The 21,456-nt window shown below is 55.9% G+C and overlaps 1 protein-coding gene and 1 long non-coding RNA gene across 2 annotated transcripts; one reads left to right on the top strand and one right to left on the bottom strand.

The window, feature by feature from the left end:
- Positions 1–1,682: 1,682 nt before the first annotated feature.
- LOC111775048 (uncharacterized) lies at positions 1,683–16,365 on the bottom strand. Its single transcript, XR_011421501.1, has 3 exons — positions 16,154–16,365; positions 11,155–11,268; positions 1,683–7,303 (listed from the first exon to the last, which is right to left on the bottom strand). It is a non-coding gene; the product is annotated as an uncharacterized lncRNA (long non-coding RNA).
- Positions 12,307–18,931, top strand: LOC106781010 (lymphocyte antigen 6E-like). Its single transcript, XM_014728180.3, has 2 exons — positions 12,307–12,449; positions 17,724–18,931. The coding sequence occupies exons 1-2, from the start codon at positions 12,398–12,400 to the stop codon at positions 17,933–17,935; spliced, it is 264 nt and encodes an 87-aa protein (XP_014583666.1). The 5' UTR covers positions 12,307–12,397; the 3' UTR covers positions 17,936–18,931.
- Positions 18,932–21,456: the final 2,525 nt, after the last annotated feature.

The following is a 21,456-nucleotide window of genomic DNA, read 5'->3' as shown; positions in this document are numbered from 1 at the left end:
GACAGAAACAACATTTCAAGATATAGAAGCTAATAATTTTCCAAAACTGATGGAAGATATCAACCCGCAGATTTAAGAAACTCTTAAGAAACTGAAGCAAGCTAAAGAAAAATCATACCTAGGCACATCATAGTAAAATAGCTGAAAACCAAGGATAAAGAGAAAATCTTAAAAGCAGACAGAGAAAATAGATGCAATTCTTAAGGGGGCAACAATAGGACTAATAACTGAGTTCCAAAAAGAGACAGAAGCATAGAAGACAGAAGACAGTGGAAGAAAATAATGGATCTACAACTTCACACACAGCAAAAATATCCTTCAAAATTCAAAGGTAAAGACAAATTCAAAGAAACAAAATCTCAGAGAATTTACGACCAGCAGACCACACTAAGAGAAATACGGGAGGTAGAAGAAAAAGGATCTCAAGCATAAGAAAGGAAACACAGGAAAGAAAAGGAAAGCATAAATGTGGGTCAATATAGACGAATATCAATTGTATAAAACAATAATAATGAGGTCTTTGCGATTTTAATATAAGAGGATAAAAGAATTATATGGCATAGTTAATACAATGATACAGTGTAAAGACTTATTTGCAATAGGAGTAGCCCAGAAGGTGGCGGAGAGAGAAAGAGTTAAGTATTGTAAAGTCCAAGTGCTGTCCTGAGAGGTGGCAAAACGAAAAGGAAGCATTGCTAAGTTCCAGAAACTTTATTTATGGATAATGAAGCTTGAATTTCATGTAATTTTCACGGAAGATTCCTTTTCTCCCCCCTCTAATATTTAAATATGTAGAAGACCATGCTCAGCTCACAGGTCCTATAAAAACAAGCAGCTGGAGTGGCCTTCAGGTTGTAGGTGGCAACCCCTACATAAGGAAAACAGCAACGAGGTGAGGGAGCTTCCATCCCTGGGGCTGGAGTTAAACAGTGAAGAGGTTAGAATTATTACAACTCCATAAGCTCCAAGGAGTGGACTGCCCCATGCAGCTGGTACAAAGACCCTGAAGAGACGTGTCTCCGGGAGGAGGGGCCGGGTGGACCCAGACCCTGCGGAGGGGTGTCTCTGGCCGGGGTCTCTGGGCTGGAGGAGGGGCCGGGTGGACCCAGACCCTGCGGAGGGGTGTCTCTGGCCGGGGTCTCCGAGTGGGGCGCGATGAAGGTGGTCTACGACGCCGGAAAGACGCCAAGCGGCTCAGCAGCTGCACAGAGAAGCACCCCCGCCGCCTGGAGGGCGGCGCCCCACCGCCCGGGCACTGCGCGCGCCCGGAAGCAGCGAGGGCAACCCGGAAGCAAACTGGAAGGAGCGCGTCCCTCCCTCCCCCAGCCCCGCCCGCTCCCTCTCGCGCCCCTAGCGGCGGAGTCTCGCATGGCGGCCCCCGCAACGCCGAAATGGGGTCTGCAGAACCGGGTCCAGGGTTGGAGCCCGGCTGTGCGGGCAGGTGGAGCTGTCAAGCGCTTAGTAATTGGCACACCATGCAAAGAGTAAACAAAAGAAGTCTGGTAGAACTTCTAATATCAGACAAAGGTGATGCCAATTCAAGAAGCATTACTCTAATGGAGATCTTTTCATAACTGCAAAAGGGTAAATCCGACAGGCTGATATAATTCTAAATTTGTATGCATCTATTAACATAGCCTCAAAATATATAAAGCGAACATTAACAGAAACAACAGGCCAAGTGGTAGATTTCAGTATATTTCTCTCTATGTATGATAGAATAAGCCAGCAAATTAATAAAGATACAGAATTTTTGAACATTATGGTTAACAATCTTAGCCTAATAACATATACAGAGCAGTGCATCCAACAACTGAAAAATCAATCTTTTCAAGTAGACACAGAACAGTTACCAAATTTTTGTCCATAGGCTTGGTATAAAGCAATCCTCAACTATTTCAATGGATTGAAATCATCTGGGGTGTGTTTTTTGACCATAGTGACACTAAATAAGAGGCTAATAACAAAAATTTAAATATCCCAAATGTTTGGAAATTAAGCAATAAATTTCCAAATATCCCAACACTAAAAAAAAATCACAATGGAAATTATAAAACATTTATATTAAATTATTATGTGTATGTGACATATTATTACTTGTGATATGGTGCTAAAGCCATGCTTATAAAGAGAAATTTGTGATCTAAAATCATATATTAATGGGAGAAGTCTGAAAGTCAGAAATCTGAGTATCGATTTTAAGAAATTAGAAAAAGCATAACAAACCTAAAGGAAGTAGAAAGAAACTGTCAACTTTAAAATAAATAAAATAGCCAGTTATTTTACCAACAAAATGAGCTAACTCAGGACATGCAAACTATGGTTAATCATAGGCAAGTCCAGAGAACAAAAGAGGGGAGCTGCTTTTATAGAAAAGGAGGATTGGGGAGGGGCTGCACTAAAGGAGAGTCCACTGGAGGAGAGTGAGAGTTCAGGGTGGGAATGGCTTCTCATTGGCTGAGCTGTGGCTCCTCATTGGCTGAGCTGTGGTATTTCTCATTGGCTGAGCTGTGGCGCTTTCCGTTGGCTGGGACTGTTGCTGAGCAAGAAGAAAATCTTCCTCCTGCTGGAATGGTAAACCAGTAGGCAGTTTCCTGTTGGAGATGCAAGGTACATCTCTCCCTGTTTGTGGTAATTGAGGATGAGTGGTAGGGCATGAGAGCTCCCCCTATAGGCTTTCCAACTTTAACTTTAGTTGAGGTTTCCTTTATTAATTTTCACAAAACAGAAACTAATGAAATAGAAAATGCACAAAAGAATCAACAAGATCAAAAGTCATTTTTTAAAAAAACTAATAAAATTGATAAATCCCTAGAAGGAATGATCATACTGAGAGAAGACACAAATTATCAATACCAGGAATGAAAAAAAATGACATGTATACAGATTCCATAAATATTAAAAAGATACTATCTAGGGCTAGGCAAAGAGTTCTTAGAGTTGATACCAAAACCACAGTTCATAAAAGGAACAATTAATAAACTGGACTTCATCAAAATTGAAAACTTTTGCTCTGGTAAAGATTCGTTAAGAGGATGAAAAGACAAGCTACAGACTGGGAGAAAATATTTGCAAGCCACATATCTGACAAAGAAGTATCATCTAAATATATAAGGAACTCTCAAAAGTCAACAGTTAAAAAAAGAAAATCCAGTTAGAAAATGAGCCAGAACCGGGGCTGGCCCCGTGGCCGAGTGGTTAAGTTCGCGCGCTCCGCTGCAGGCGGCCCAGTGTTTCGTTAGTTTGAATCCTGGGCGCGGACATGGCACTGCTCATCAGACCACGCTGAGGCAGCGTCCCACATGCCACAACTAGAAGAACCCACAACGAAGAATACACAACTATGTACCGGGGGGCTTTGGGGAGAAAAAGGAAAAAATAAAATCTTTAAAAAAAAAAAAAAAAAAAAAAAAAAAAAAAAAAAAAAAGAAAATGAGCCAGAACCCATGAACAGACATTTCACCAACAAGCAAATATGAGTGGCAAATATGAGCATGTGAAAAGATGTTCAACATCATTATCCTTTATGAAATGCAAATTAGAGTCACAAGGAGATATCACTGCATGCCTATCAGAATGGCTAAAATAAAAAATAATGACCACGCAAAATGCTGACAAGGATGCAGAGAAACTGGATGATTCACACATTGCTAGTGAGAATGTAAAATGGTACAGCCACAATGGAAAACAGCTTGGTAGTTCTTATAAGCTTCAACATGCAACTACCATATGACCTAGCAATTGTACCCTTGAGTGCTTATCCCAGAGAAATGAAGATGTGTGTTCACACAGAAAAACCTATGCATGAATGTTTATAGCAGCTTCATTCATAATAGCCAACAACTGGAAACAACCTAGATGCCCTTCAATGGGCAAGTAGTTAAACCAACTGTGGTCCATCCACATCATGGAATACTTCTCAGCAATAAAAAGGAACGAACTATTGATACATACAACAGTCTGGATGAATCTCAAGGAACCATCCAGAAACCCAGAACTTGTTTTGGGGAGTCCTCATAGTAGGACCCTCTGAGGATGAGAAGGCAGCCATTTCTGTGCTGTGATCACAGAGGATGGTGGGTAACAATCCTGATGGGTGAGAATCCTAGCTGGCTCGAGGACCACAGGGCTTGCCTCCAGGTTACCTAATCCCCCCCAGGCTTTCCTCTGCCTTTCTCCCACATCACTTTCTCTCTCTACACATCTTTTCTTCCCTTTTTCCCAGCTTCCCCTCACTCTCTGCCTCTCCTCCCTCTTCCCCCACGGGAATGACAGCAGTGATGTGCTCATGGGAGCCAATTTTTCAATTTTCAGGAATTTTGGGAGACTTCGTTAAGGACAGTCATTATTTAAAGTTAAATTATATCAACTTACTATTAAACAAATTATATTAAAACAAAGGCAATACTCAAAACTTACCACTTCTGATTATTTTATCATCGTCTATTCTCTTAAGGTTATTTTTGTCCATCGTATGTTTACGGTGGAAATGCTGTGTAATGGTGAGATACTCTGCATATCTTCCCAGCTCCACATTCAGTGATGTTACAGTGGGAGCAAGAAATCAGCTGTGATGGAAGGATTTACACCACAGAAATCGGCAAATGCAAAATAAGGTCTTGATTTATCGTTTTGTTTATTATTTAGACTTAAAAAAATGAAAGAGAAAATGCTAATAATGCAGAATTGTGTTGTCTGTAGCTGTTACAGTGTCAATAACACAAAATTTTGAGGAAATATTCTCTCAGAATTTGAAAAATATTATCTATTCTGCAAGGATTCACTTATATCATTGAGGAATGATGTTCACCATTCCAAAATCCGCCATCTTTGCTGTTTCACTCTTCTCTGACTCTTTAATACAAACACAAATACAATCAGCACTCACATCAGAATGGATGCTTCACTGTGGATGCAAGAAAAGTCAACAAAGGCATTCTGGGAGAATCAGTCGGCCATGTGGAATTTACAATTAAGAGTATTGTGTATTTCATCGTTACTTGTAAATTGCCACTACACATCCTTTATGTGATTACAACCCGTAGGAACTTTATGTACGTATACAGATGTCTCATTTTTCTGTGAGCTGCTTGTTAAACACTTTCCAGCACACCCCGAGTGGTGCTGGTTTCCCCCTCTGCCCTCGTGTCTCTACTTTCCTCTTCTTTTCCCCTTTCTCTCTCTCACTATCCCCTCTACATTATCTCTTTTTGTTTTAACTGGCCTCTACCCTCCTAACCCTTGACCCAACAGTCCTTCCAATTAATGCATTAAAGTCACAATCTTCATGACGTTTCCACTCTCCTCAGGGGTCAGGATGCCTTGCAGCCCTCCCACCCCACCCCCCTGAGGATTCTGGGCTCCGTGAGCAACACAGGGCCCTCTGGGTGGCAGGTCCCAAGCTGGGCACTGCAGGCACAGGAAGGCCCTTCCTTTCCACAGAGTGGACCCAGTGGAGGTGCACACAGGACAGCATGGGGTGGAGGATGACATGAGGGATGGGCTCCTGAAATCATGGGGTTGTGCCCACAGAAAATCCACTCGGCTTTTCCCTCATGGGCTGAGAGGACACCTAAGCTGTTCTGCACAGAGCTTTGGGGACAGAGAGCTTCTGGGCCGCACTGGGGACACAGCTCCTTCAAAGCCTCCCCTGCTGGCACCCTCCACACTGGGGAAGGACAGGTGGTCATCCTGCACCCACTCGGCCATTTCAGCCCCCACCAAGACCCTTTCCTACTTGGCAAAGGGGCATGAGCTCAAGGTCTGACCCAGCAGAGAAGGCCCAGGGGCCCCGAGCAGCATGGCCTCTGCTGACCCCTGCTCTCCTCAGTCCAGGGGGCAGGGTGGCCCTGGAGCCACCATGCCCCACGCCTTGCCAGTGGCTTCACTCTCTGGAACTGAGAAGCTTTCTGAGGTCCCTTCACCCGCTGCACAGGACCCTCCCAGACCCCTCTGCAACCTGTCCCCTCTCCCAGCTGTGTCTTCTCAGATGACTCGAGGTAAGCACCACCCTTGGGAGTCCCCAAAGTCACCCCCTCCTCTACACCATCAACGTTGTTGTCTATTTCTGGCTGCGCTTTGGTCCAAGGACTCTGCCAAACATTTTCCACACACGGTCCTTTGATTCTCAGGACACCCTGGGGAGGAGAACCATTACCATCATCTCACTGACAAAGCGTTTAAGGCTGTGGAAGGAGAAGGCCACACAGACAAGACTGAATCAACCGGTCTGCGGACCCCGAAGCCGGGGCCTCCCTGACACAGTGCCGCCACTGCGGGGAAGGGACCCAAGCCACCTCTGGGCTCCTGGACCTCGCGCTCTGCTCTCCCATCCTGCCCTCCCCCAACCCCCCGCAGGAAGGCCGCCTTCCCCCGCCCCCACGTGCCCATGCTGTTTCCACCAGCTGTGAAGGAGAAAGACGGGAGGGGAGACAGGGCACAGTCACGCCGCTAAGTGACACCATGACCAAGTCCGAGGCTGGACCGAGCCTGGTGCAGTCAGGACAGGTGCACATGCGTGTGTGTGATGTGTGAGATTGTGTCAGTGTGAGTGTATGTGAGAGCATGTGAGAACGTGTGTATGTGCTTGTGTGTAAGACTGTGTGTGAGTGGGGGGAGTGTGTGTATACAAATGTGTGAGTGTGTGCACGCATGTGTGATATTTCATGAGCATGTGTGGGTGAGTGTGACAGGAGAAGCAGTGCAGTGCAGAGGGGGATAGGGTGGGGGCTGGAATTGGGATGGGACAGCCCCCCAGGTGTGAAGTGCTTGGAGCGTACTTGGTGTGAGTTCACGCCAGGCGCCAAGACATGATATTGTGTGTAAGGGTTATTGGGGAGATGCCGGGAGGAAATGGGAGGAAGCAGGAGCAGCCCAGCCTCTCCAAGTGCAGGCAGCGGGGGAGGGAGGATGCTCTTGGAGGTCCCAGAGCCATTGTGAGATGTTGGCCAGGCCCAAGTTGCCCCTTTGAGGAGTTCCCAGTTCTTGGCTGGAGCATCAGCCCACTCTGCTTCCTGTGGCTTGAAGGAGTCCGAGAGTTCGTCACCTAGACTCCAGGAGTGGGTGCTGGTGGTGAAGTTATAGGCTCAGGTCCACGCCCATCCTCTGCCCAGCTTTTGGCAGCAACTCTGCCCGCCACATTTCTGCTTTGCCAGGAGATGGTGCTAGAGGGAGCTGGACACTGGAGAGCAAGAGCGTGCCTGTGACATTCCATCCCTTGGTACTGCATTAAACAGGATAACGGAGCATGAAATTCCATGGCCAGGCTCTGCCCAGGGTGTGCCAAAATTTCCATGACGCGTTGCTGGAACAGAACCCAAGGGCCCTATGCTCAGAGAGGGAGCCACTCCCACGCAGATGTTCCCTAAGACGGCTTGCCCATTCCCCTTGGCCCCTGCTCTGGCTGGTGAGCTTCTACTCACCCTTCCTGGCCCACCTCCAGAGCCCCTCCTCTGGAGACCTGGCTGTGAGGCCCCACCCATGGCTCAGCCCCAACCTGCAGGGGAGGGCAGGCTGGGCTGTCACAGGTGGGCCCTGCAGGATGTTGGCAGCTGGGACACCCTTGTTTATCCAGTTTGCCACCTTCTTGCTCCTAGAAAATACCAGCTGCCCACGCTCAGGAACACGGGCGTCCCTACATCCTGGCTCCTTGCTGCCCAGACAAGTTGGAAGTGGAGCAGCTGGCCCACCCAGGGACCCGGAGTGAATTAACCCTGTCCTCCTTCTCCCAAGTTCCTCCTCTTAAAGGAGCCAGGGAGGCTCAAGGAGAGGCCAGCTGCGACGTGGCCCAGCCAGCAGCTCATTGTGCTGCTGTGTGCACACTCAGAACCCCAGACCCTGAGACTGGGATCCCTCAGTCTCGGTGGTCAGTATAGAGCACTTGAAACTGAGTATAGAGAAGCTGATTGTCTCCCTGCTAAAGGAAAACAGAAGGCAGCAGCGCCAAGGCACGGCGGCCAGGCTCTGAATGGGGAGGAAGGGAGGGAAGAGGCAAAACTAACCAAGGGCAGGTGCCAGAACAACTCGGAACACCAAACTTCCTGCTCATAAGAGAGCTTAAAGAGTCCAGCCAGCCTGATCCCTCCGCTGCTGTTTAAGCCTTCATGAGGCAGTCTGTGCCCCCAGAAACTGGACCGTCTTAGCTTCCCCCACACTCTGGCCATAGGTCCAAAGACTAAAACTGCTGCCAATCTCTATGGCCGGGGCCAGTCAGGGCTCAGAGTGTGACCAGGGTCAGGGCTCAATATGTGACCATGATCAGAGTTCCGAGTGTGACCAGGACCAGGGCTCAGGTTGTGACCAGGATCAGGGCTCAGAGAGTGAGCAGATTCAGGGCTCAGAGTGTGACCAGGATCAGAGCTCAGAGTGTGAGCAGGATCAGGGTTCAGTGTGTGACCAGGGTTAGGACTCTACCTGTGATCAGGGTCAGGGCACAGGAGTCCTCCTTGGTGTATGTAGGCACAGGAGCCCCCCTTTTCTAGCTCCTATCAGACAGCGATGGGCCTGAGTTGAAATTGTGGGTCCTCCCCCTCCCTCCCCAGCCCAGGAGGGAGGGAGAGGAAGAAGTAGGGAGGGAGGGGAGGGCTGAGAGGAGAGAAGCGGAGGAGGGAGGGGGAGTCTGGAGCAGAACTTGGCCTCTGATTCACGTGGAGGTCTTGGGGTTCCTAATGGAGTCAAGGTCTCTTCCTGGAGGGTGGGATCGAGCTCCCCTTGGCTGGAGGGTCCATGCTAGGGGTCTGGTAAAGGGCTTCTCTGCTGCCCCAGTTTCCTACCCTGCCCTGCCCACCTATGGGACGGGGGCCCTGTGCCACTGGGGAGTGGATTCCAATGCCAGGCTGGGGAGGCCACCTGTTAATTGTGACCTAGAGTGGGAGTCTGGGCCTTAATTGGAGAACACCCAGCTTGTAAAAGAGTGAGTTTCAGGTGCTTGATTAGCCTTATGAGGGGCAGTTCCACCCCCTCCTCCAGCCCCTGGAAGCTGGCAACTCGCCAGCTGCATTCCTCTGCTCATCCCCACCCCAGCACAGGGCAGCCCCTCCCCTCCTGCCCTCCCCATGAGAGGGATGGCTCCACAAAGAGGTGGGCCCCTGCCCCACAGGGCTGCAGAATCTTTGCCCCTGAAAGGATTCACGAAGATCAGTATTTCTCAGATTGCCCTACTAGAGGAGAAAAAGCTCTTATGGATCCCCAAGAACGGAGACTCCAATCTGAGAAATGCTGTACACACTGGGTACAATCCACCGACTCTGCCTGTGGGAGAGTTTGGGGATCCATCACCCCGCCTCAACCTGCTCCTCCGCATGGGTTCCTCCCTTGCTTGCAAGTCTCCCCACCGCTCACCTCTGCTTCAAAATGCAGCCCACCTGGTCCCTTCTCCAGGCTGCGGCCGCTGGCACTGGTAGAACCAGGCTGCACACAAGGCCCCCGTGGGTGTTACCCGACTGATCTCAGTGAATGCGGGTCCCCCACTCCCCCCCCCCCCACACTCAACCTCTCATCCCTACGCCCCAGCACCAAGGGCCCAAGCCTGGCACTGAGTAGGGATCAGCGACACCTGAACAAATGATTGTCCATTACCTGGCGCAGGGGTGCCCAGAGCCCCAGGCTCTTCCCCTCCCACTTGGGAGTGCCTCTGCTGCACATTCACACACGCACAGAGGCCTGGACAGGATTACCCAGGTTTTGAGGGTGGGAGAAGGGCAAGAAGCAGGTCTGGGTTCAGTGAGAGAAGAGCCTGGTCACAGTTAGAGCCACCCAAGATGGCCACAGCAGCTTGCATGTGCAGGAGGGGCTCCCCTTCCCAGAAACCCAGGCAGGGCCCTGCCAGGAGAGCTGGAGAGTGCTTCTGGCCCCAGGGCAGGCATCTGGCTCTCCCTGCTGGCCTCTGAGCTAGGTCTGGGCCAGCCCACTGCCTGGCCCTCCAAACAGGGCACCAGTCTCCTGGCAGCAATCTGCGCGCTAACGCACCCTTCCCAACTGCGTGCCCCTCTCAGCAGAGGGAGGAACTTTCTGAGGCCTGTGCTAAGGACTAGCGTGGAGTCTGGGAAGGCATCCAGGCCTCAGAGTCCAATTTTTGTCCCAGGACAGCTCCAAACAGGGCTGGGCTTTGGGCCAGGGAAGCCAGGGGCTGCTGGGTGAGGCCTGGCTCACTGTCACGGCCCATGGCCACAGGATGTCACCAAGCTTTACGGGAGATGGAGTGGGAGAGGTGGAATGGGAGGGGTGGGTAAACGAAGTGGAGTGGATGGTGTGGGAGGAGCTGAATGGAGTAGAGTGCAGGAAGTAGACAGGACAGAGTGGAGTGGATGGAATGGAGTGGATGGAGTGGATAGACTGGAATGGATGGAGTAGATGGAGTTGAAAAATTAGAGTGGATGAAGTGAATGGAATGAGCGGTGTGGACAAAGTGGAGTGGATGGAGTAGAGTGGAAGGAGTATGGTAGATGGAGTAGGGTGGAGTAGAGTGGATGGAATATGGAGTGGATGGAATAGATGGTGTGGATGGAGTGGAGTGGATGGAGTTAAATAAAGCAGAGTGGGTGAAGTGAATGGAATGAATGGCGTGGATGAAGTGGAGTGGCTGGAGTAGATGGTGTAGATGGAGTGGAGTGGGTGGAGTGGATGGTGTGGATGGAGTTGAATGGAGTAGAGTGCATGGAGTGGACACCAAGGTTTGCTCAGCCAGCCTCCCTCCCATCTCAGCACCCAGACATGCACAGATTTCAAGGGAAGTGATGAGAGCTCCGGTTTCTCACTGCCTTTCATTGAGCCCTGTAAGTGGGTTCCTAGTAAGGGTGGGCCCACCCTTACTTTTGGGTGCTGGGGCAAATGGAGGCCCATACTCCATATGGCCAAAAACATCAAACTTCTAAAAGAAGCTAGAAAACCATTAAACTAAAATATCATTGACAAATATGCCACCAAAACAAACAGGACAGTCTAGTGTGAATTTAGATTCTAGGCTCCTTGGTGCTCGTGCTAGGAGGTGGCTGCACAGAGAGAGCCCGCCTAAGCCTCAGACCAGACCCACCTTACATTGCAGGGGTCCCACATACATGCAGGTGACCCCCACAATGTACCAGCTCCACCTCCACCCCCCACCAACAACCAGCCTTTGCCACCCTTGGGCCAAGGGATAAGCACCCAGCAGCTCACCCCATCCTGTGAGTGGACAGAGAAGAAGCCATGGGTGCAGGCTCCAGGCGGGCAGGTCTAGGGCACAGGCCAGGGCAGGGAGTCTAAGAGTGTTCTTGACAAAGTTGATTCCTCCTGGGAGAAAAAGGAGGGAAGGGTGTCCTTGGCGAGGGCCCGGAGGTGTGTGAGCGTCCACCCTGAGGCTGAGGGGAGGGAAGGGAGGCTGGAGGAGACGGAAGAGGCAGGGGAGGCAGAGTCACACAGAGAGTGGGCACAAGTGGGCTCTCGGCAGGCCACAGGGTCAAGGTTGGCAGTGGCTGTGGTCACCGGAGAGGAGACTGCAGCCACCAGAAAAGAGAGGCCGATGGCCCTGGGAGGGGATGGAGGAGAAACACCAGGAGGCGTGGGCTCCCAACCCTCAGCCTCTGGAATCCCAGCCAGACCCAAAACAGGACCAGGCGGCAGCTCACTGTGAGCAGGCCATTTCCTGCATCTCTCCAGGGCACACTTGTCAGCCCAGTCCCGCAAGCCTGGCCTGGAGACGGATGGGCAGTGCTTCAGTGCCGACTGGAACACCCAGGGTGCCCCTCTGGCTCCGCCTGGCCCTGCTGTGCTGGCCCGGCGCATCGCAGCACCCGCACCTCCAGGAGATGCTCAGATCACAGAGTCTCAGGGCCCATTTTACCAGACCCCCGGGTGGCCTGTGTGCTCACTGAAGACAGACGTGCTGGTCCAAAGCCAGCTTCCACTCTGCAGTGCCTCAGTTTCCTCAATAAAATGGGTTTGGTGCCTCCTGCCTGCCCTGGCCCAGGGAAGAGGTGCAGGAGATGGGGCTGTGCTTCCTCAGAAGAGCTCTCGGCAGGGTCGTGACCCCAGAGCCCTGGGCAGGGAGTGTCCCCCAGACCCCAGGGCAGGGTCGTGACCCCCAGACCCCCAAGAGTGGTCTGTCACCCACAGACCACCCTGCCCCTGCCTCCTTCCTTCTCCCCAGTCCACCCTGGGGCCTCATGATAACTGCAGGGACAGGAAGGCCAAAGGCTCAGGACAGAGGGACAGGCAGAGAGTGGGCACAGGTGACCTTCCAAGAGACCTCGGGGCCCCTAGGGATGGGGCAAAAGGAAGTCTAGGCAGCATGAGTCAGACTGGCCTGCTGTCCCAAGCTCATCTCCAGCTAAATTACTAGGTCTGACCCCGGCCGGGAAGCCAGCTGTATAAAGGCACCTGGCACCCGCTGCTCCCCGTCCCAGCTGGTAGATGCCCCACGATGAGGCCGCTCCTGGTGTTTCTGCTTCTGGCTGCTCTGTGCACTGACCTGGGTAAGGGACGCCGACCTGGGTGGGAGGGATGGGGACAGACATGTGCTGGACAGGGCTGGCTCCCATTGGAGGGGTCTGTGGGGTCAGCCTGGATTTGGGGGCTGCAGGGAGTAGTGGGGGAGGCCCTTGTGGCTGCTCCCTGACCAGCCAGACGTGGAGACCTTTGTGTCCTTTTGGGCACAGTTTCTGGTATACCCGGTTCTCGTGGGGTAGAAGAGCCATGTGAGAGGCCAGGGCTGCGGAGCCCTGGGCTGGGCAGTAGGACCTGGGCTCCGGCCGGGGTGACCAATCGTCCTGTTTTCCTGGGATGAAGGGGATTCCTGGGAGGCAGGCCTCTCAGCACTGAAACCTGGAAAATGAGCTGGTCGGCCCCTTCCAGCCGCAGCTCTGCCCCTACCTGAAGACCTGGCTGGCTGTGTGACCGTGAATAAGAGCATCTCCTGCTTTGGGGGCCACCGGAAATGGCGGGGGGGCAGGTACAGCCTGTGATTATCAGCTGAATAATTATCATCAGAGATAATTAACCCCATCAGCTTCCCCTGAGCGTGGGGTGGGGTGGGGTGGAGCCTCTAGCTGTCTGGGGAAGCCCCACGGGGTGGGACCCGAAGCTGGAAGGAGGCACCTTGGGGATCAGTCCCAGCTTCGGGAGGCTGGAAGGACAGATGGAGGGGACATTTGGGCAAGGGTATGAGGCTGGCTCCAGGAACAGGGCAGAGGAGAGGAGCAGCAGGAGGGAGTAGATACTAGGGAGGTCCCAGCGAGGCCCTGCTGGGGTGGGGGGGGGGCGGGTGGCACCCCCTTGTTGGGGCCAAGCTGCGACAGAGGAGGGGGTGGGGCCTGGCCTGTTTCTGTCCTGGGGCTTAGGTTTTCTGGGAGGCTCATGCCAGGACAGCACCTCCCGGGACCTAAGAAGTATTAACCCACTAATTCTCAGGCCAGGACAGCCACTGCTCCCGGGACCTAAGAAGTATTAACCCACTAATTCTCAGCACAGCCCAAGGGCATAGGGACCATCCATGCCCCTGTGGGGGAAACCGAGGAGCTGCAAAGTTCTTCCTCAGAGGAACCCAGGAGTATCTCCCCACTCCCAGCACCCAGGACTTAGCTGCAGACAGGGCAATGAGGAATAGCCAGGGGTCACCCCCACACAGAGAGGCTTATTCTTCTGGGGGGGTTCCAGAACCCTGAACTGGCAAGCATGATCCTGAGCCAAGGGGGAGTGAGGGGGCTTTGGGGATCTGAGCTTGACCTCCTGCTCGCCCGTGATTCAGCCACAAATGCCCCTTCTCTATGCAGGGGAAAGGGCTTCGACATCATGACCCATGTGTGGAAGGTACCACCACCATCCCATTCCACAGGCACCAGCTCTGAAGTCAGAGCCGCCATGCCTTGCTCAGGGCACGCCTACAGGACACCCCCATAGGGCACCCCTCCAAGGGCGCCCCTCCCAGGAATCCCCTTCCTGGGGCACCCCCCACAAGCACTCCCTTGCAGGGCATCCCCACAGCCCCCACAGCCCAGGTAAGGTGCTCCCGGCTTGCCCACCTGACCCCTCATAGCTCCTGGGTCCTCACAGCCTGGTCCCAGCTGGCCTGGCCTCTGCCAAGCTGCACTTTCTGCATCCATCTGTCCGGCTCAGCTCCAGGGCCACCCACTCCAGGAAGCCTTCCCAGATGGTCCCCGCCCTCTATTAAGACTGTATTCCTCTCAGCCAGGTGTCCACAAAGTGTCCGTTGACCCTCTGCTCCATCACGCTCGGGGTTACACACTGGACCTCGGTCGTCCACCCCTGGCTGGCCTGCAGGGTCTCCAGGCCAGGAACCTTGTCCTGGTCCCCCCGTTGTTGGGACCTGAGGCCCATCATAGCACACAGGTGCTGGCCGGGACCAGGGCCTTTTGCTGCAGATTCCCCATCACTCGGCCTGGGAGTGGGGGTCACTGGCTGGCCCCTGGCAGTGAGGGGCAGAGCCATTCCTTCTTGTTAACTCAACAGCCCTTAGCACCTGCTGTGTGCAAGGTCCTCAGAGCCACAGCCACCCTCTGGTCCAGGCGGCAGTCCCAGGCTGGGAGCCCCCAGCGGAGGAGGGTGGGGCAGGAGCCAAGCGCCTCGCGTCATTTCATCCTGCAGCAAGGCTGAACAGCCCTGGCTGCTATCAGTCCCACCTTATAGGTGAGGACACTGCAGCTCACAGAGGGACAGGGATGGTGAGAAGAAGACCCAGATCACCTCCAAAGTCGACCCTCTTTGTATTGCATCATGCTGCCCCGTGCCCTCCTCCATCCCACTGGGGTTGGGGGAGCCAGCCTACAGACACCCATGCCCCAACCTACACCCTCACTCCTGCTGACGTGCGGCATTCACACGCACAGGGCCACAGAGGTGGTGTGGGGGCACATCAGAGTCACCACCACCAAGCCCCTGCCCCTCGGCCCATCCCCCCAGGCCACCCACCAGGATGACCGCTGGAGGCCCCAGCCCAGACGGAGCACAAGCCTGTGCTTCCTCCCTCCCAGCCTGGGCCCCGCACTGCCACATGTGCCGCAGCCCAGGAACGGCAAGCCTCTGGTGGAATGTGCTGATGGACAAGTCTTGTGTGGTTACGTGGGTGAAGGTGTCTGTTCGCCTGCCCCACCGCCCTGTGCCCGGCCCTCACAGCTCCACCCAGCCAGAAGCCGGCCCACGGCCCCCACCCTACCCTGGTCCAGACCCCTGGGGACACCACCGCCCTCCAGCAGGAACCCCATCATGTGGCCCACCCCCAGGCTGTAGGTGGCAGGGACTGATGTGTCCCATGTGAATACTCACATGCAGAGGCAGAGGGTCAGGGATAAGAACCTCTGCCAGCAAGCCTGCAACACTGTCAGAGCAAGGTGGGAAAGCGGGCTCCACAGTGTCAGTGAGAGCGAGTCCACATTAAAGATCCGGGAGGCAGGGAGCAGGTGGTATGCGCATTTGGCAAGACATGAACACAGAGGGAGGCTGAGGCCGACAGACCTGGCCTGGCCATGCACTTCCCCAGCTCCCTGCCGCAGACGCACTGCAGGATGGCAACTCTGTCCTCTCTCTGCACCCGGAACTCCGCCTCCCCCTGCCTGCCCGTACCTGGAACCTGCCTCCTCCGGTTCCCCTCCAGGTCGGCCTCCCCAGCTCCCCCCTACTCCTTCCTTTGGCCTCCCAGGACCACTTCTGTGGGTCTAGTTCATCTTAGAGCCACCGCAGGTTGAGCCGGGGCCCAGAGCTCTTGAGTAGGGCCCAATGGTGACAGTGACAGGCAGGGTCAGGGTGCCGGCGGGGCTATGGAGGTCACATTGTGGGGATCTGAGCAGAGTGAGGAGGTGAGGGTGCTGTCGCCACTGCCACTGAAAGAGGAGGCGTGATATGGTGAGGGGAGTCCTGCACAGCCCTGTGCATCCCAGAGACCCTGCGCAGGCAGCAACGCCCATTCCTACGGCAGGATGAGGAGGCTGCTGCCACATGGGGTGGGGATGGGAGCCCGGAGGTGTGAATGCCCGCTGGCTCCCTGTGCCATCCTGGGAGATGGGCATGGAGGGGGCTGTGCAGCCTCTGGTCTCAGATCCACTGGTCAGCCGCCAGCAACCCTGGGCCTCAGCTTCTGTGGATCCGCCAGTGGGGGACAGGGAGGGGGGGGTGCCTGAGAACACCTCCCCTGCTGCAGTCCTCATGGCAGAGGCGGCAGTCTTACCTGTAACCAAGGCAGACACACAGCCCTGCAGAGCCCCAGGCCCGGGGCGTTAGGCCATCCCCCGGTTCTGTCCTCCAACAGCCCCCGCTGAATATCCTCTTTCTCAGCCGAGAAGCCTGGAGCTCAGAGCCCGCCCAGCAAGGCGGTGGCCAAGCTGGGTAACTGTCCGCACACGCTCCCCAGCAGTAACTCAGAGGCGGGCTGGCAAATGCAGCCCTCCATAAACACACAGCTCCTTACTTAAATAACAGCTCCCAGCAGCGACCAATCATCGCGTTTAACTGAAGAACTCGCTAGGGGGACGAGAGGTAAAGAAACGCACTGTCTGGTGTCCTGCCCGGCGCTGTCTCCGGCTCGGGGAGGAGGGTACGTCCACAGAGGTGGCTTCCTGAGGGCTTGGGAACTGTCACCCACCCTGGCGAGTCCGAGGCCCCTCACAGGGGCCCCTGCTGGCCTCTGACCCTCTCCTCAAGTGGACACAGCTCTGATCTCAGGAGCTGGCAGCTCTGTCCCTGTGCTTTGCCAGAAGGGGCTGTGTCTTCCCTTCCTGGCACTGCAGCTCTAAACACCGCTGCTCACTAAACACGACGGAAAACTGACAAGGACTCAAGGCCGTCGCAACACTACTCATAAACTAACCCATCTAAGGCCCAGACTATTGCAGAGGTCCATTCTCTTATTACCCACATCTTCTGGATGAGGAAATTGAGGCAGAGAGATGAGGTGCCTGGGGACAGACACCCCAGCCCCACTCCCGGCTTCTGGGCCAGCTGTGAAGGAGTCCCCTTCCATCAGGGTCCTGGCTTCAAGCACGTTCTGAGTGGTACGGGTTGAGGGAAGCAATTTGCATTTACCCAGCACCCTGGGTTCCGAGCAGCCTGCACCCAGCATGTCAGGGGCCCTCTTCAGCTGTCCCCATGGCACAGTTGCCAAAACTGAGCCAGTGAGCGAGTCTAGCACAGAAGAAGGCGTCTTGCCCGTGGCCCCAGTCCACGGGCCCTGCTTGCTCCCCAGGGGCCCCTGCTGGGCCCTGCCTCCCCGCGCTGGAGATGGGTGGGCAGCAGCCTCCCTCGGCAAGTTCAGTTCCCCTTACAGGACGTGGTGTTGTAAAAGCAACTGTGCGGGCCGCTGTGCCCTGCAATCCCTCAGCCACCATTTCCTAAGATTCTCCAGTCCCAGAAAGGGACGAGGGGTGAGCGCGGGGCCTGGTACTTCTTCTGGACCCTGAAACCCAGAGCAGAGAAGCGCTCACAGATACCTGTCAGAAGGAGCTGAGTGCAGACAGACTGTGCATGGGGAGACACTGAGTCACTCCCCCGCCCCCGACCTGTCACAGAGGAGCCTGGCTGGAGGGGGAGAAAGGACTCCTCAGACCCACAGGCACCAAAGAAGGAGGCCCCGCCAACAGCGGAAGGCTCTTTAGGACACGCACATGCAAGTTCCTAGGAGCCCCGGAAGTGGGCTGTGCCCATGGTGCTGACGGTGCTGGGCTGCAGGGCCTCCTGAGGGCCAGCTGGGTGGGTGGCACAGGGAGCACGCCACCTATAGGCCCTCGCCCCTCTCTCCACAGCCAAGCCCAGCGGCATCCTGGTCATGAAGTCCTGCACCCCGACGTGCCCCAACAGCACTGTGTCCTCGGATGGCTGCTCCGTCTCCGTCTCCTGCTGCCAGGGCAACCAGTGCAACCACAGTGGAGCTGCGAGCCTGGCTGGTGGCCATGGAGCCCTGTGGGTCGGCGCGTCCGTCAGCCTGCTGTGGGCGCTGCTCCGGGCGGCCTGGTGAGCGCAGCTACCACGGGCCAGCCCTGGATCTGGCCTGTCCCCTCCCAGCCTGGACTCAGGCTGCGGGGGTCTGTCTCCAGCCTGCAAAGCTCCCAGCACAGCCCCAGCCTGGCAGGAAGAGCCCTGTCTCACTTGTCACTCCTCTCTGCTTCCCCCAGGCCACATCCGCGCCCTCAGCCTCCTACCCCAGGGAGGGACGCTCCCCACCTGCCTCAGGGAACCCACCAATGTGGAAAGCCAGGGGGGCATGTCTCCCCCAGGCCTGTACCTCCGAGGGACCCTCAGCTGTCTCCTGGGGTCCTGGGGTCCCCCCGGCCATCCGGGAGTAGGAAGAGCACTCCAATTCTCCCCAGCACCCTCCACCCCTTTTCAGGGCCTTCTGCCAGGGAGGCCTTCCCATCAAGCCCTGCCTCGAAGGAGACCCCTGTGCCCCATGGCCACGGGGCCCCTGGGCCTCCTCCTGTGCCTGGAGCCGCCCGTGCAGGAGGAGGCGGGTTGAGGGTTTGGGTGTTGGGTCTCCCAGGCTTTCTATTCACTCCACCAACCACTCCTGTGCTCCCTCATTCATTCATTCATTCATTCATCCGTTGGCCCATCCACTTATTCCCTCCTTCACTCATATTCATTCATCACAAACCCATGGGGCTTCCTTGGAGCCAGGTGCCCCTTGGAGCCAGGACCTGCCTCCCAGGCTGTCACTCAGGGGCTCAGTGTGTGACCAGTGCCCGAAGTCCAGGGATGGGACAGGGAGTCCAGAAGGCCACCAGCACCCCTGCCACCCCCTGCCAGCTGAAGGCAGGCCTTTCCAATGGACCCCTGGCTGCTTGCTGCAGGGTGGACCAAGTCACCTAGGGGACCAGTGTCGGGTGTCGGGATTGGAGGGGGGTGTCCATTCTCACAAGGCATGGGTGCCATCCTACCTCCCCCAGGGGCACCCTCTGCCAGCCCACCTCCCAGGATCTCTGAGAGGAGAATAAAGCTGCACGTCCTCCTTGTCCTCATTCTCTGAGATGTCGAATCTGTGGGGTTTTCCTGTCCTGGTCCTCCTGAGTGGAAGCTCCCTGGACCCCAGGGGCAGGCAGGGGCACTGTGCAGAGTGGGGTGGAGCTCTCAGCGCACAAGCTTGGGTGGAGGGGAGCCTGCTTTCCTCTTGGCTGAGAAGCCAGCATCTATTCCAACCTCCTGGCCAGGGTGGCAGAAACATGCTTTCAGTAAATCCCAAGTTGGGGGCTCACAGGGGTCCTCTGAGGAGTCCCTCTGAGCCTTGGTGTCGCCCAGCATATGTGCTCAGCCCCACAATGCGTCCCAGCACCCCCCACTGTCCTGCATGCCCATTGGGGCACAGACTGGCGCCAGGGCTCTTCCTGGGGGGCAAGACCAGAGGCCCCTCAACTCTCCAGGAGCTTTCCTCCCTGCACCTCTGCCTGGGGCCCCTCCGCAGTAACCCACCCAGGTCCTCGCGCCCATGGCACCCACGGGGTCTCCCAGCCTGCAGGGGTCCTCCCCTGGCCCCCTGCCTCCTCCCTGCTCTTTCAAGTCCTTTCCCTGACGCCTCCACCCTTCCCTTCAAAACTCTAACGGAGGAAGACACAGCCTCTCCCTTTCCCCACCTCTCTGTCCCTCACATCCCTTCCCTGGTGACAAGGACAAACATCCAGGCCAGGTGAGTGGGGACAGGCCTCTCGCCTGCCCTGCAGAGCTGGGCTGCCTCCCTCGACAGGCATGGGCCTCAGTTCCTCCGGGAACCGAGGAATCCGGCGGCAGGTGGGCAGGCCAGACAGGCAACCTCCCGTACCCCTGCTCTCCCCCCCACCTCCACCCCTCCCACCGCTGCCCGGCCCAGGACGTTCCCATGCTCCGCTCACTCACCCTAAGGGACAAGGCCCTTCCTGTTCCCAGCAGCCACCTGTCTAGCCTTGCAAGACTGCTGCCCCCAGCCTGTGTGCCCAGCCCGCTGTCATCCCCTGTGCCTGTGACACTGCTTTGGTGGCCATTCCACTGTGGGGCATGGTGCTCCCAAGGTGCGTGGAGACACAGAGGGCTCGGGCCCATGGGAGGGGCCTTCTTGCAGGGTTTCTGCCAGCTATGTCTGCCCCTTGGGTGTCTATAGGGCAAGGCGGGCTGAGGGGGCCTTGCCTTGAAACAAGGATGTCAGGGTTCCCTTGGGGCCCCTCTGATCCTCCAGCACAATCTCCCTGCATGACCAGGCTGCCGGGCTCTGGGGACATAGGAGGAGGTGGTCTGGGGTCCGTGTGGCATGGCCATCACAGGAATGAAGGTGGGGCTCAGGGTTGGGTCACCCCACCCGGCCTTGGGTGCTTGGGGTTTCTTATCTTAGGAGAGTGGAACTTTCCTCTCCTGACTCTCCTGTCTGACGAGCTTCCCTCTGGGGCAGCCCCACCCCTACAAGTCCCAACGCAAAACCACGCTGGGCACCGCCTGACAACCACAGCCTCCTCCTCTGAGAGCATCTGCAGTCAGAAGTCAGCATGGGGCCAGGAGCCTGTTTCCACACGAAGACATTAGTCTTCCCTAGCTACAGAGGAGGAAACTGAGGCACAAAGAGCTTTCTGGATTCACACTTGGGTTGGCAGAGTGGTCTGCACCCAAGCCTGAGTTCTCTCCATTCCCCCAGCCCCTCCCCCAAGACACTCAGGCAGTGTCTGTGTCCCAGGATGGTGTGGGCACTGGTACACCACGGTGACAGAGCAGACGTGGGGGCCACAGCCTGCAAACTGACCAACAAAAGTGGGCCCACAGCTCCTGACAAGGGCTATGGAGGAAGCTGGGGTGGGGCAGGGGCCGGCTGCCTCCCAGAGAGGAGGTTGTGGCTGCAATCCTGACCCTGGGAAGGCCATGGGGACAGCAGATGCACAGGCTGGGAGGGAGGATGGCTCGGGACTGCAGGGAGACCCATGCGGTGGGAACACCGAGGGTGGGCAGCAGGTAGGCCAGCGGCAGGGCTCGTGGGCAGCAGGACAGGGGGCTGGGTTTGACCCTGAGAACACCAAGTGCTAGGCTGCCGGTGTAGCAAGGAACATTTCTGAGTAGTGTGGGAGTGGGGCCGCAAATCGAGGGCTCAGGCTGCAACCTGTTACTCCTGCGAGGCCCGAGGCCCGAGGGAGGCCTGGGGAGGAAGGCAGGGAGGCAGCAGGAGCCCAGGGAGCTGGGGCTGAGGTGCGAGGAGCAGCATCCCCTTCCCTTTGGCTCCATGTGTCTCGTTCCCTCCACCCAGCATCCCCGGCTCCCTCCTTATGTAACATTCCCAGGTTGGGATGACACAGACCCCTTGATCCTCTAAGCTCTTGTGATCGTAGCACTGAGCTGCTTGGCAGGGCCCAGCGTGGGACCCACCTCCCTCCCCTGGGGCCTGTCCCCACACCCAGAGCAGCTGCAACAACATGCAAAACCCGGGGCCATCAGGCTGAGCAGAGAGTGGCTGAGCTGGGCTCTTCCAGACTCAGAGCTCAGCAGCCGACTGAGGCCAGAGGAGCAGAGGCCAGGCCTCCCAGGGACAGTGCG

Source organism: Equus caballus, chromosome 9 (genome assembly GCF_041296265.1).
Source record: "Equus caballus isolate H_3958 breed thoroughbred chromosome 9, TB-T2T, whole genome shotgun sequence".
Taxonomy (NCBI): domain Eukaryota; kingdom Metazoa; phylum Chordata; class Mammalia; order Perissodactyla; family Equidae; genus Equus; species Equus caballus.
This window is presented reverse-complemented; position numbering and strand designations above follow the sequence as displayed.

Coding starts and splice junctions, on each gene's coding strand:
- LOC106781010 (XM_014728180.3), top strand. CDS start 12,398: ATGAGGCCGCTCCTGGTGTTTCTGCTTCTGGCTGCTCTGTGCACTGAC. Junction 12,450..17,723: donor TGCTCTGTGCACTGACCTGG/GTAAGGGACGCC, acceptor CTCTCTCCACAG/CCAAGCCCAGCGGCATCCTG.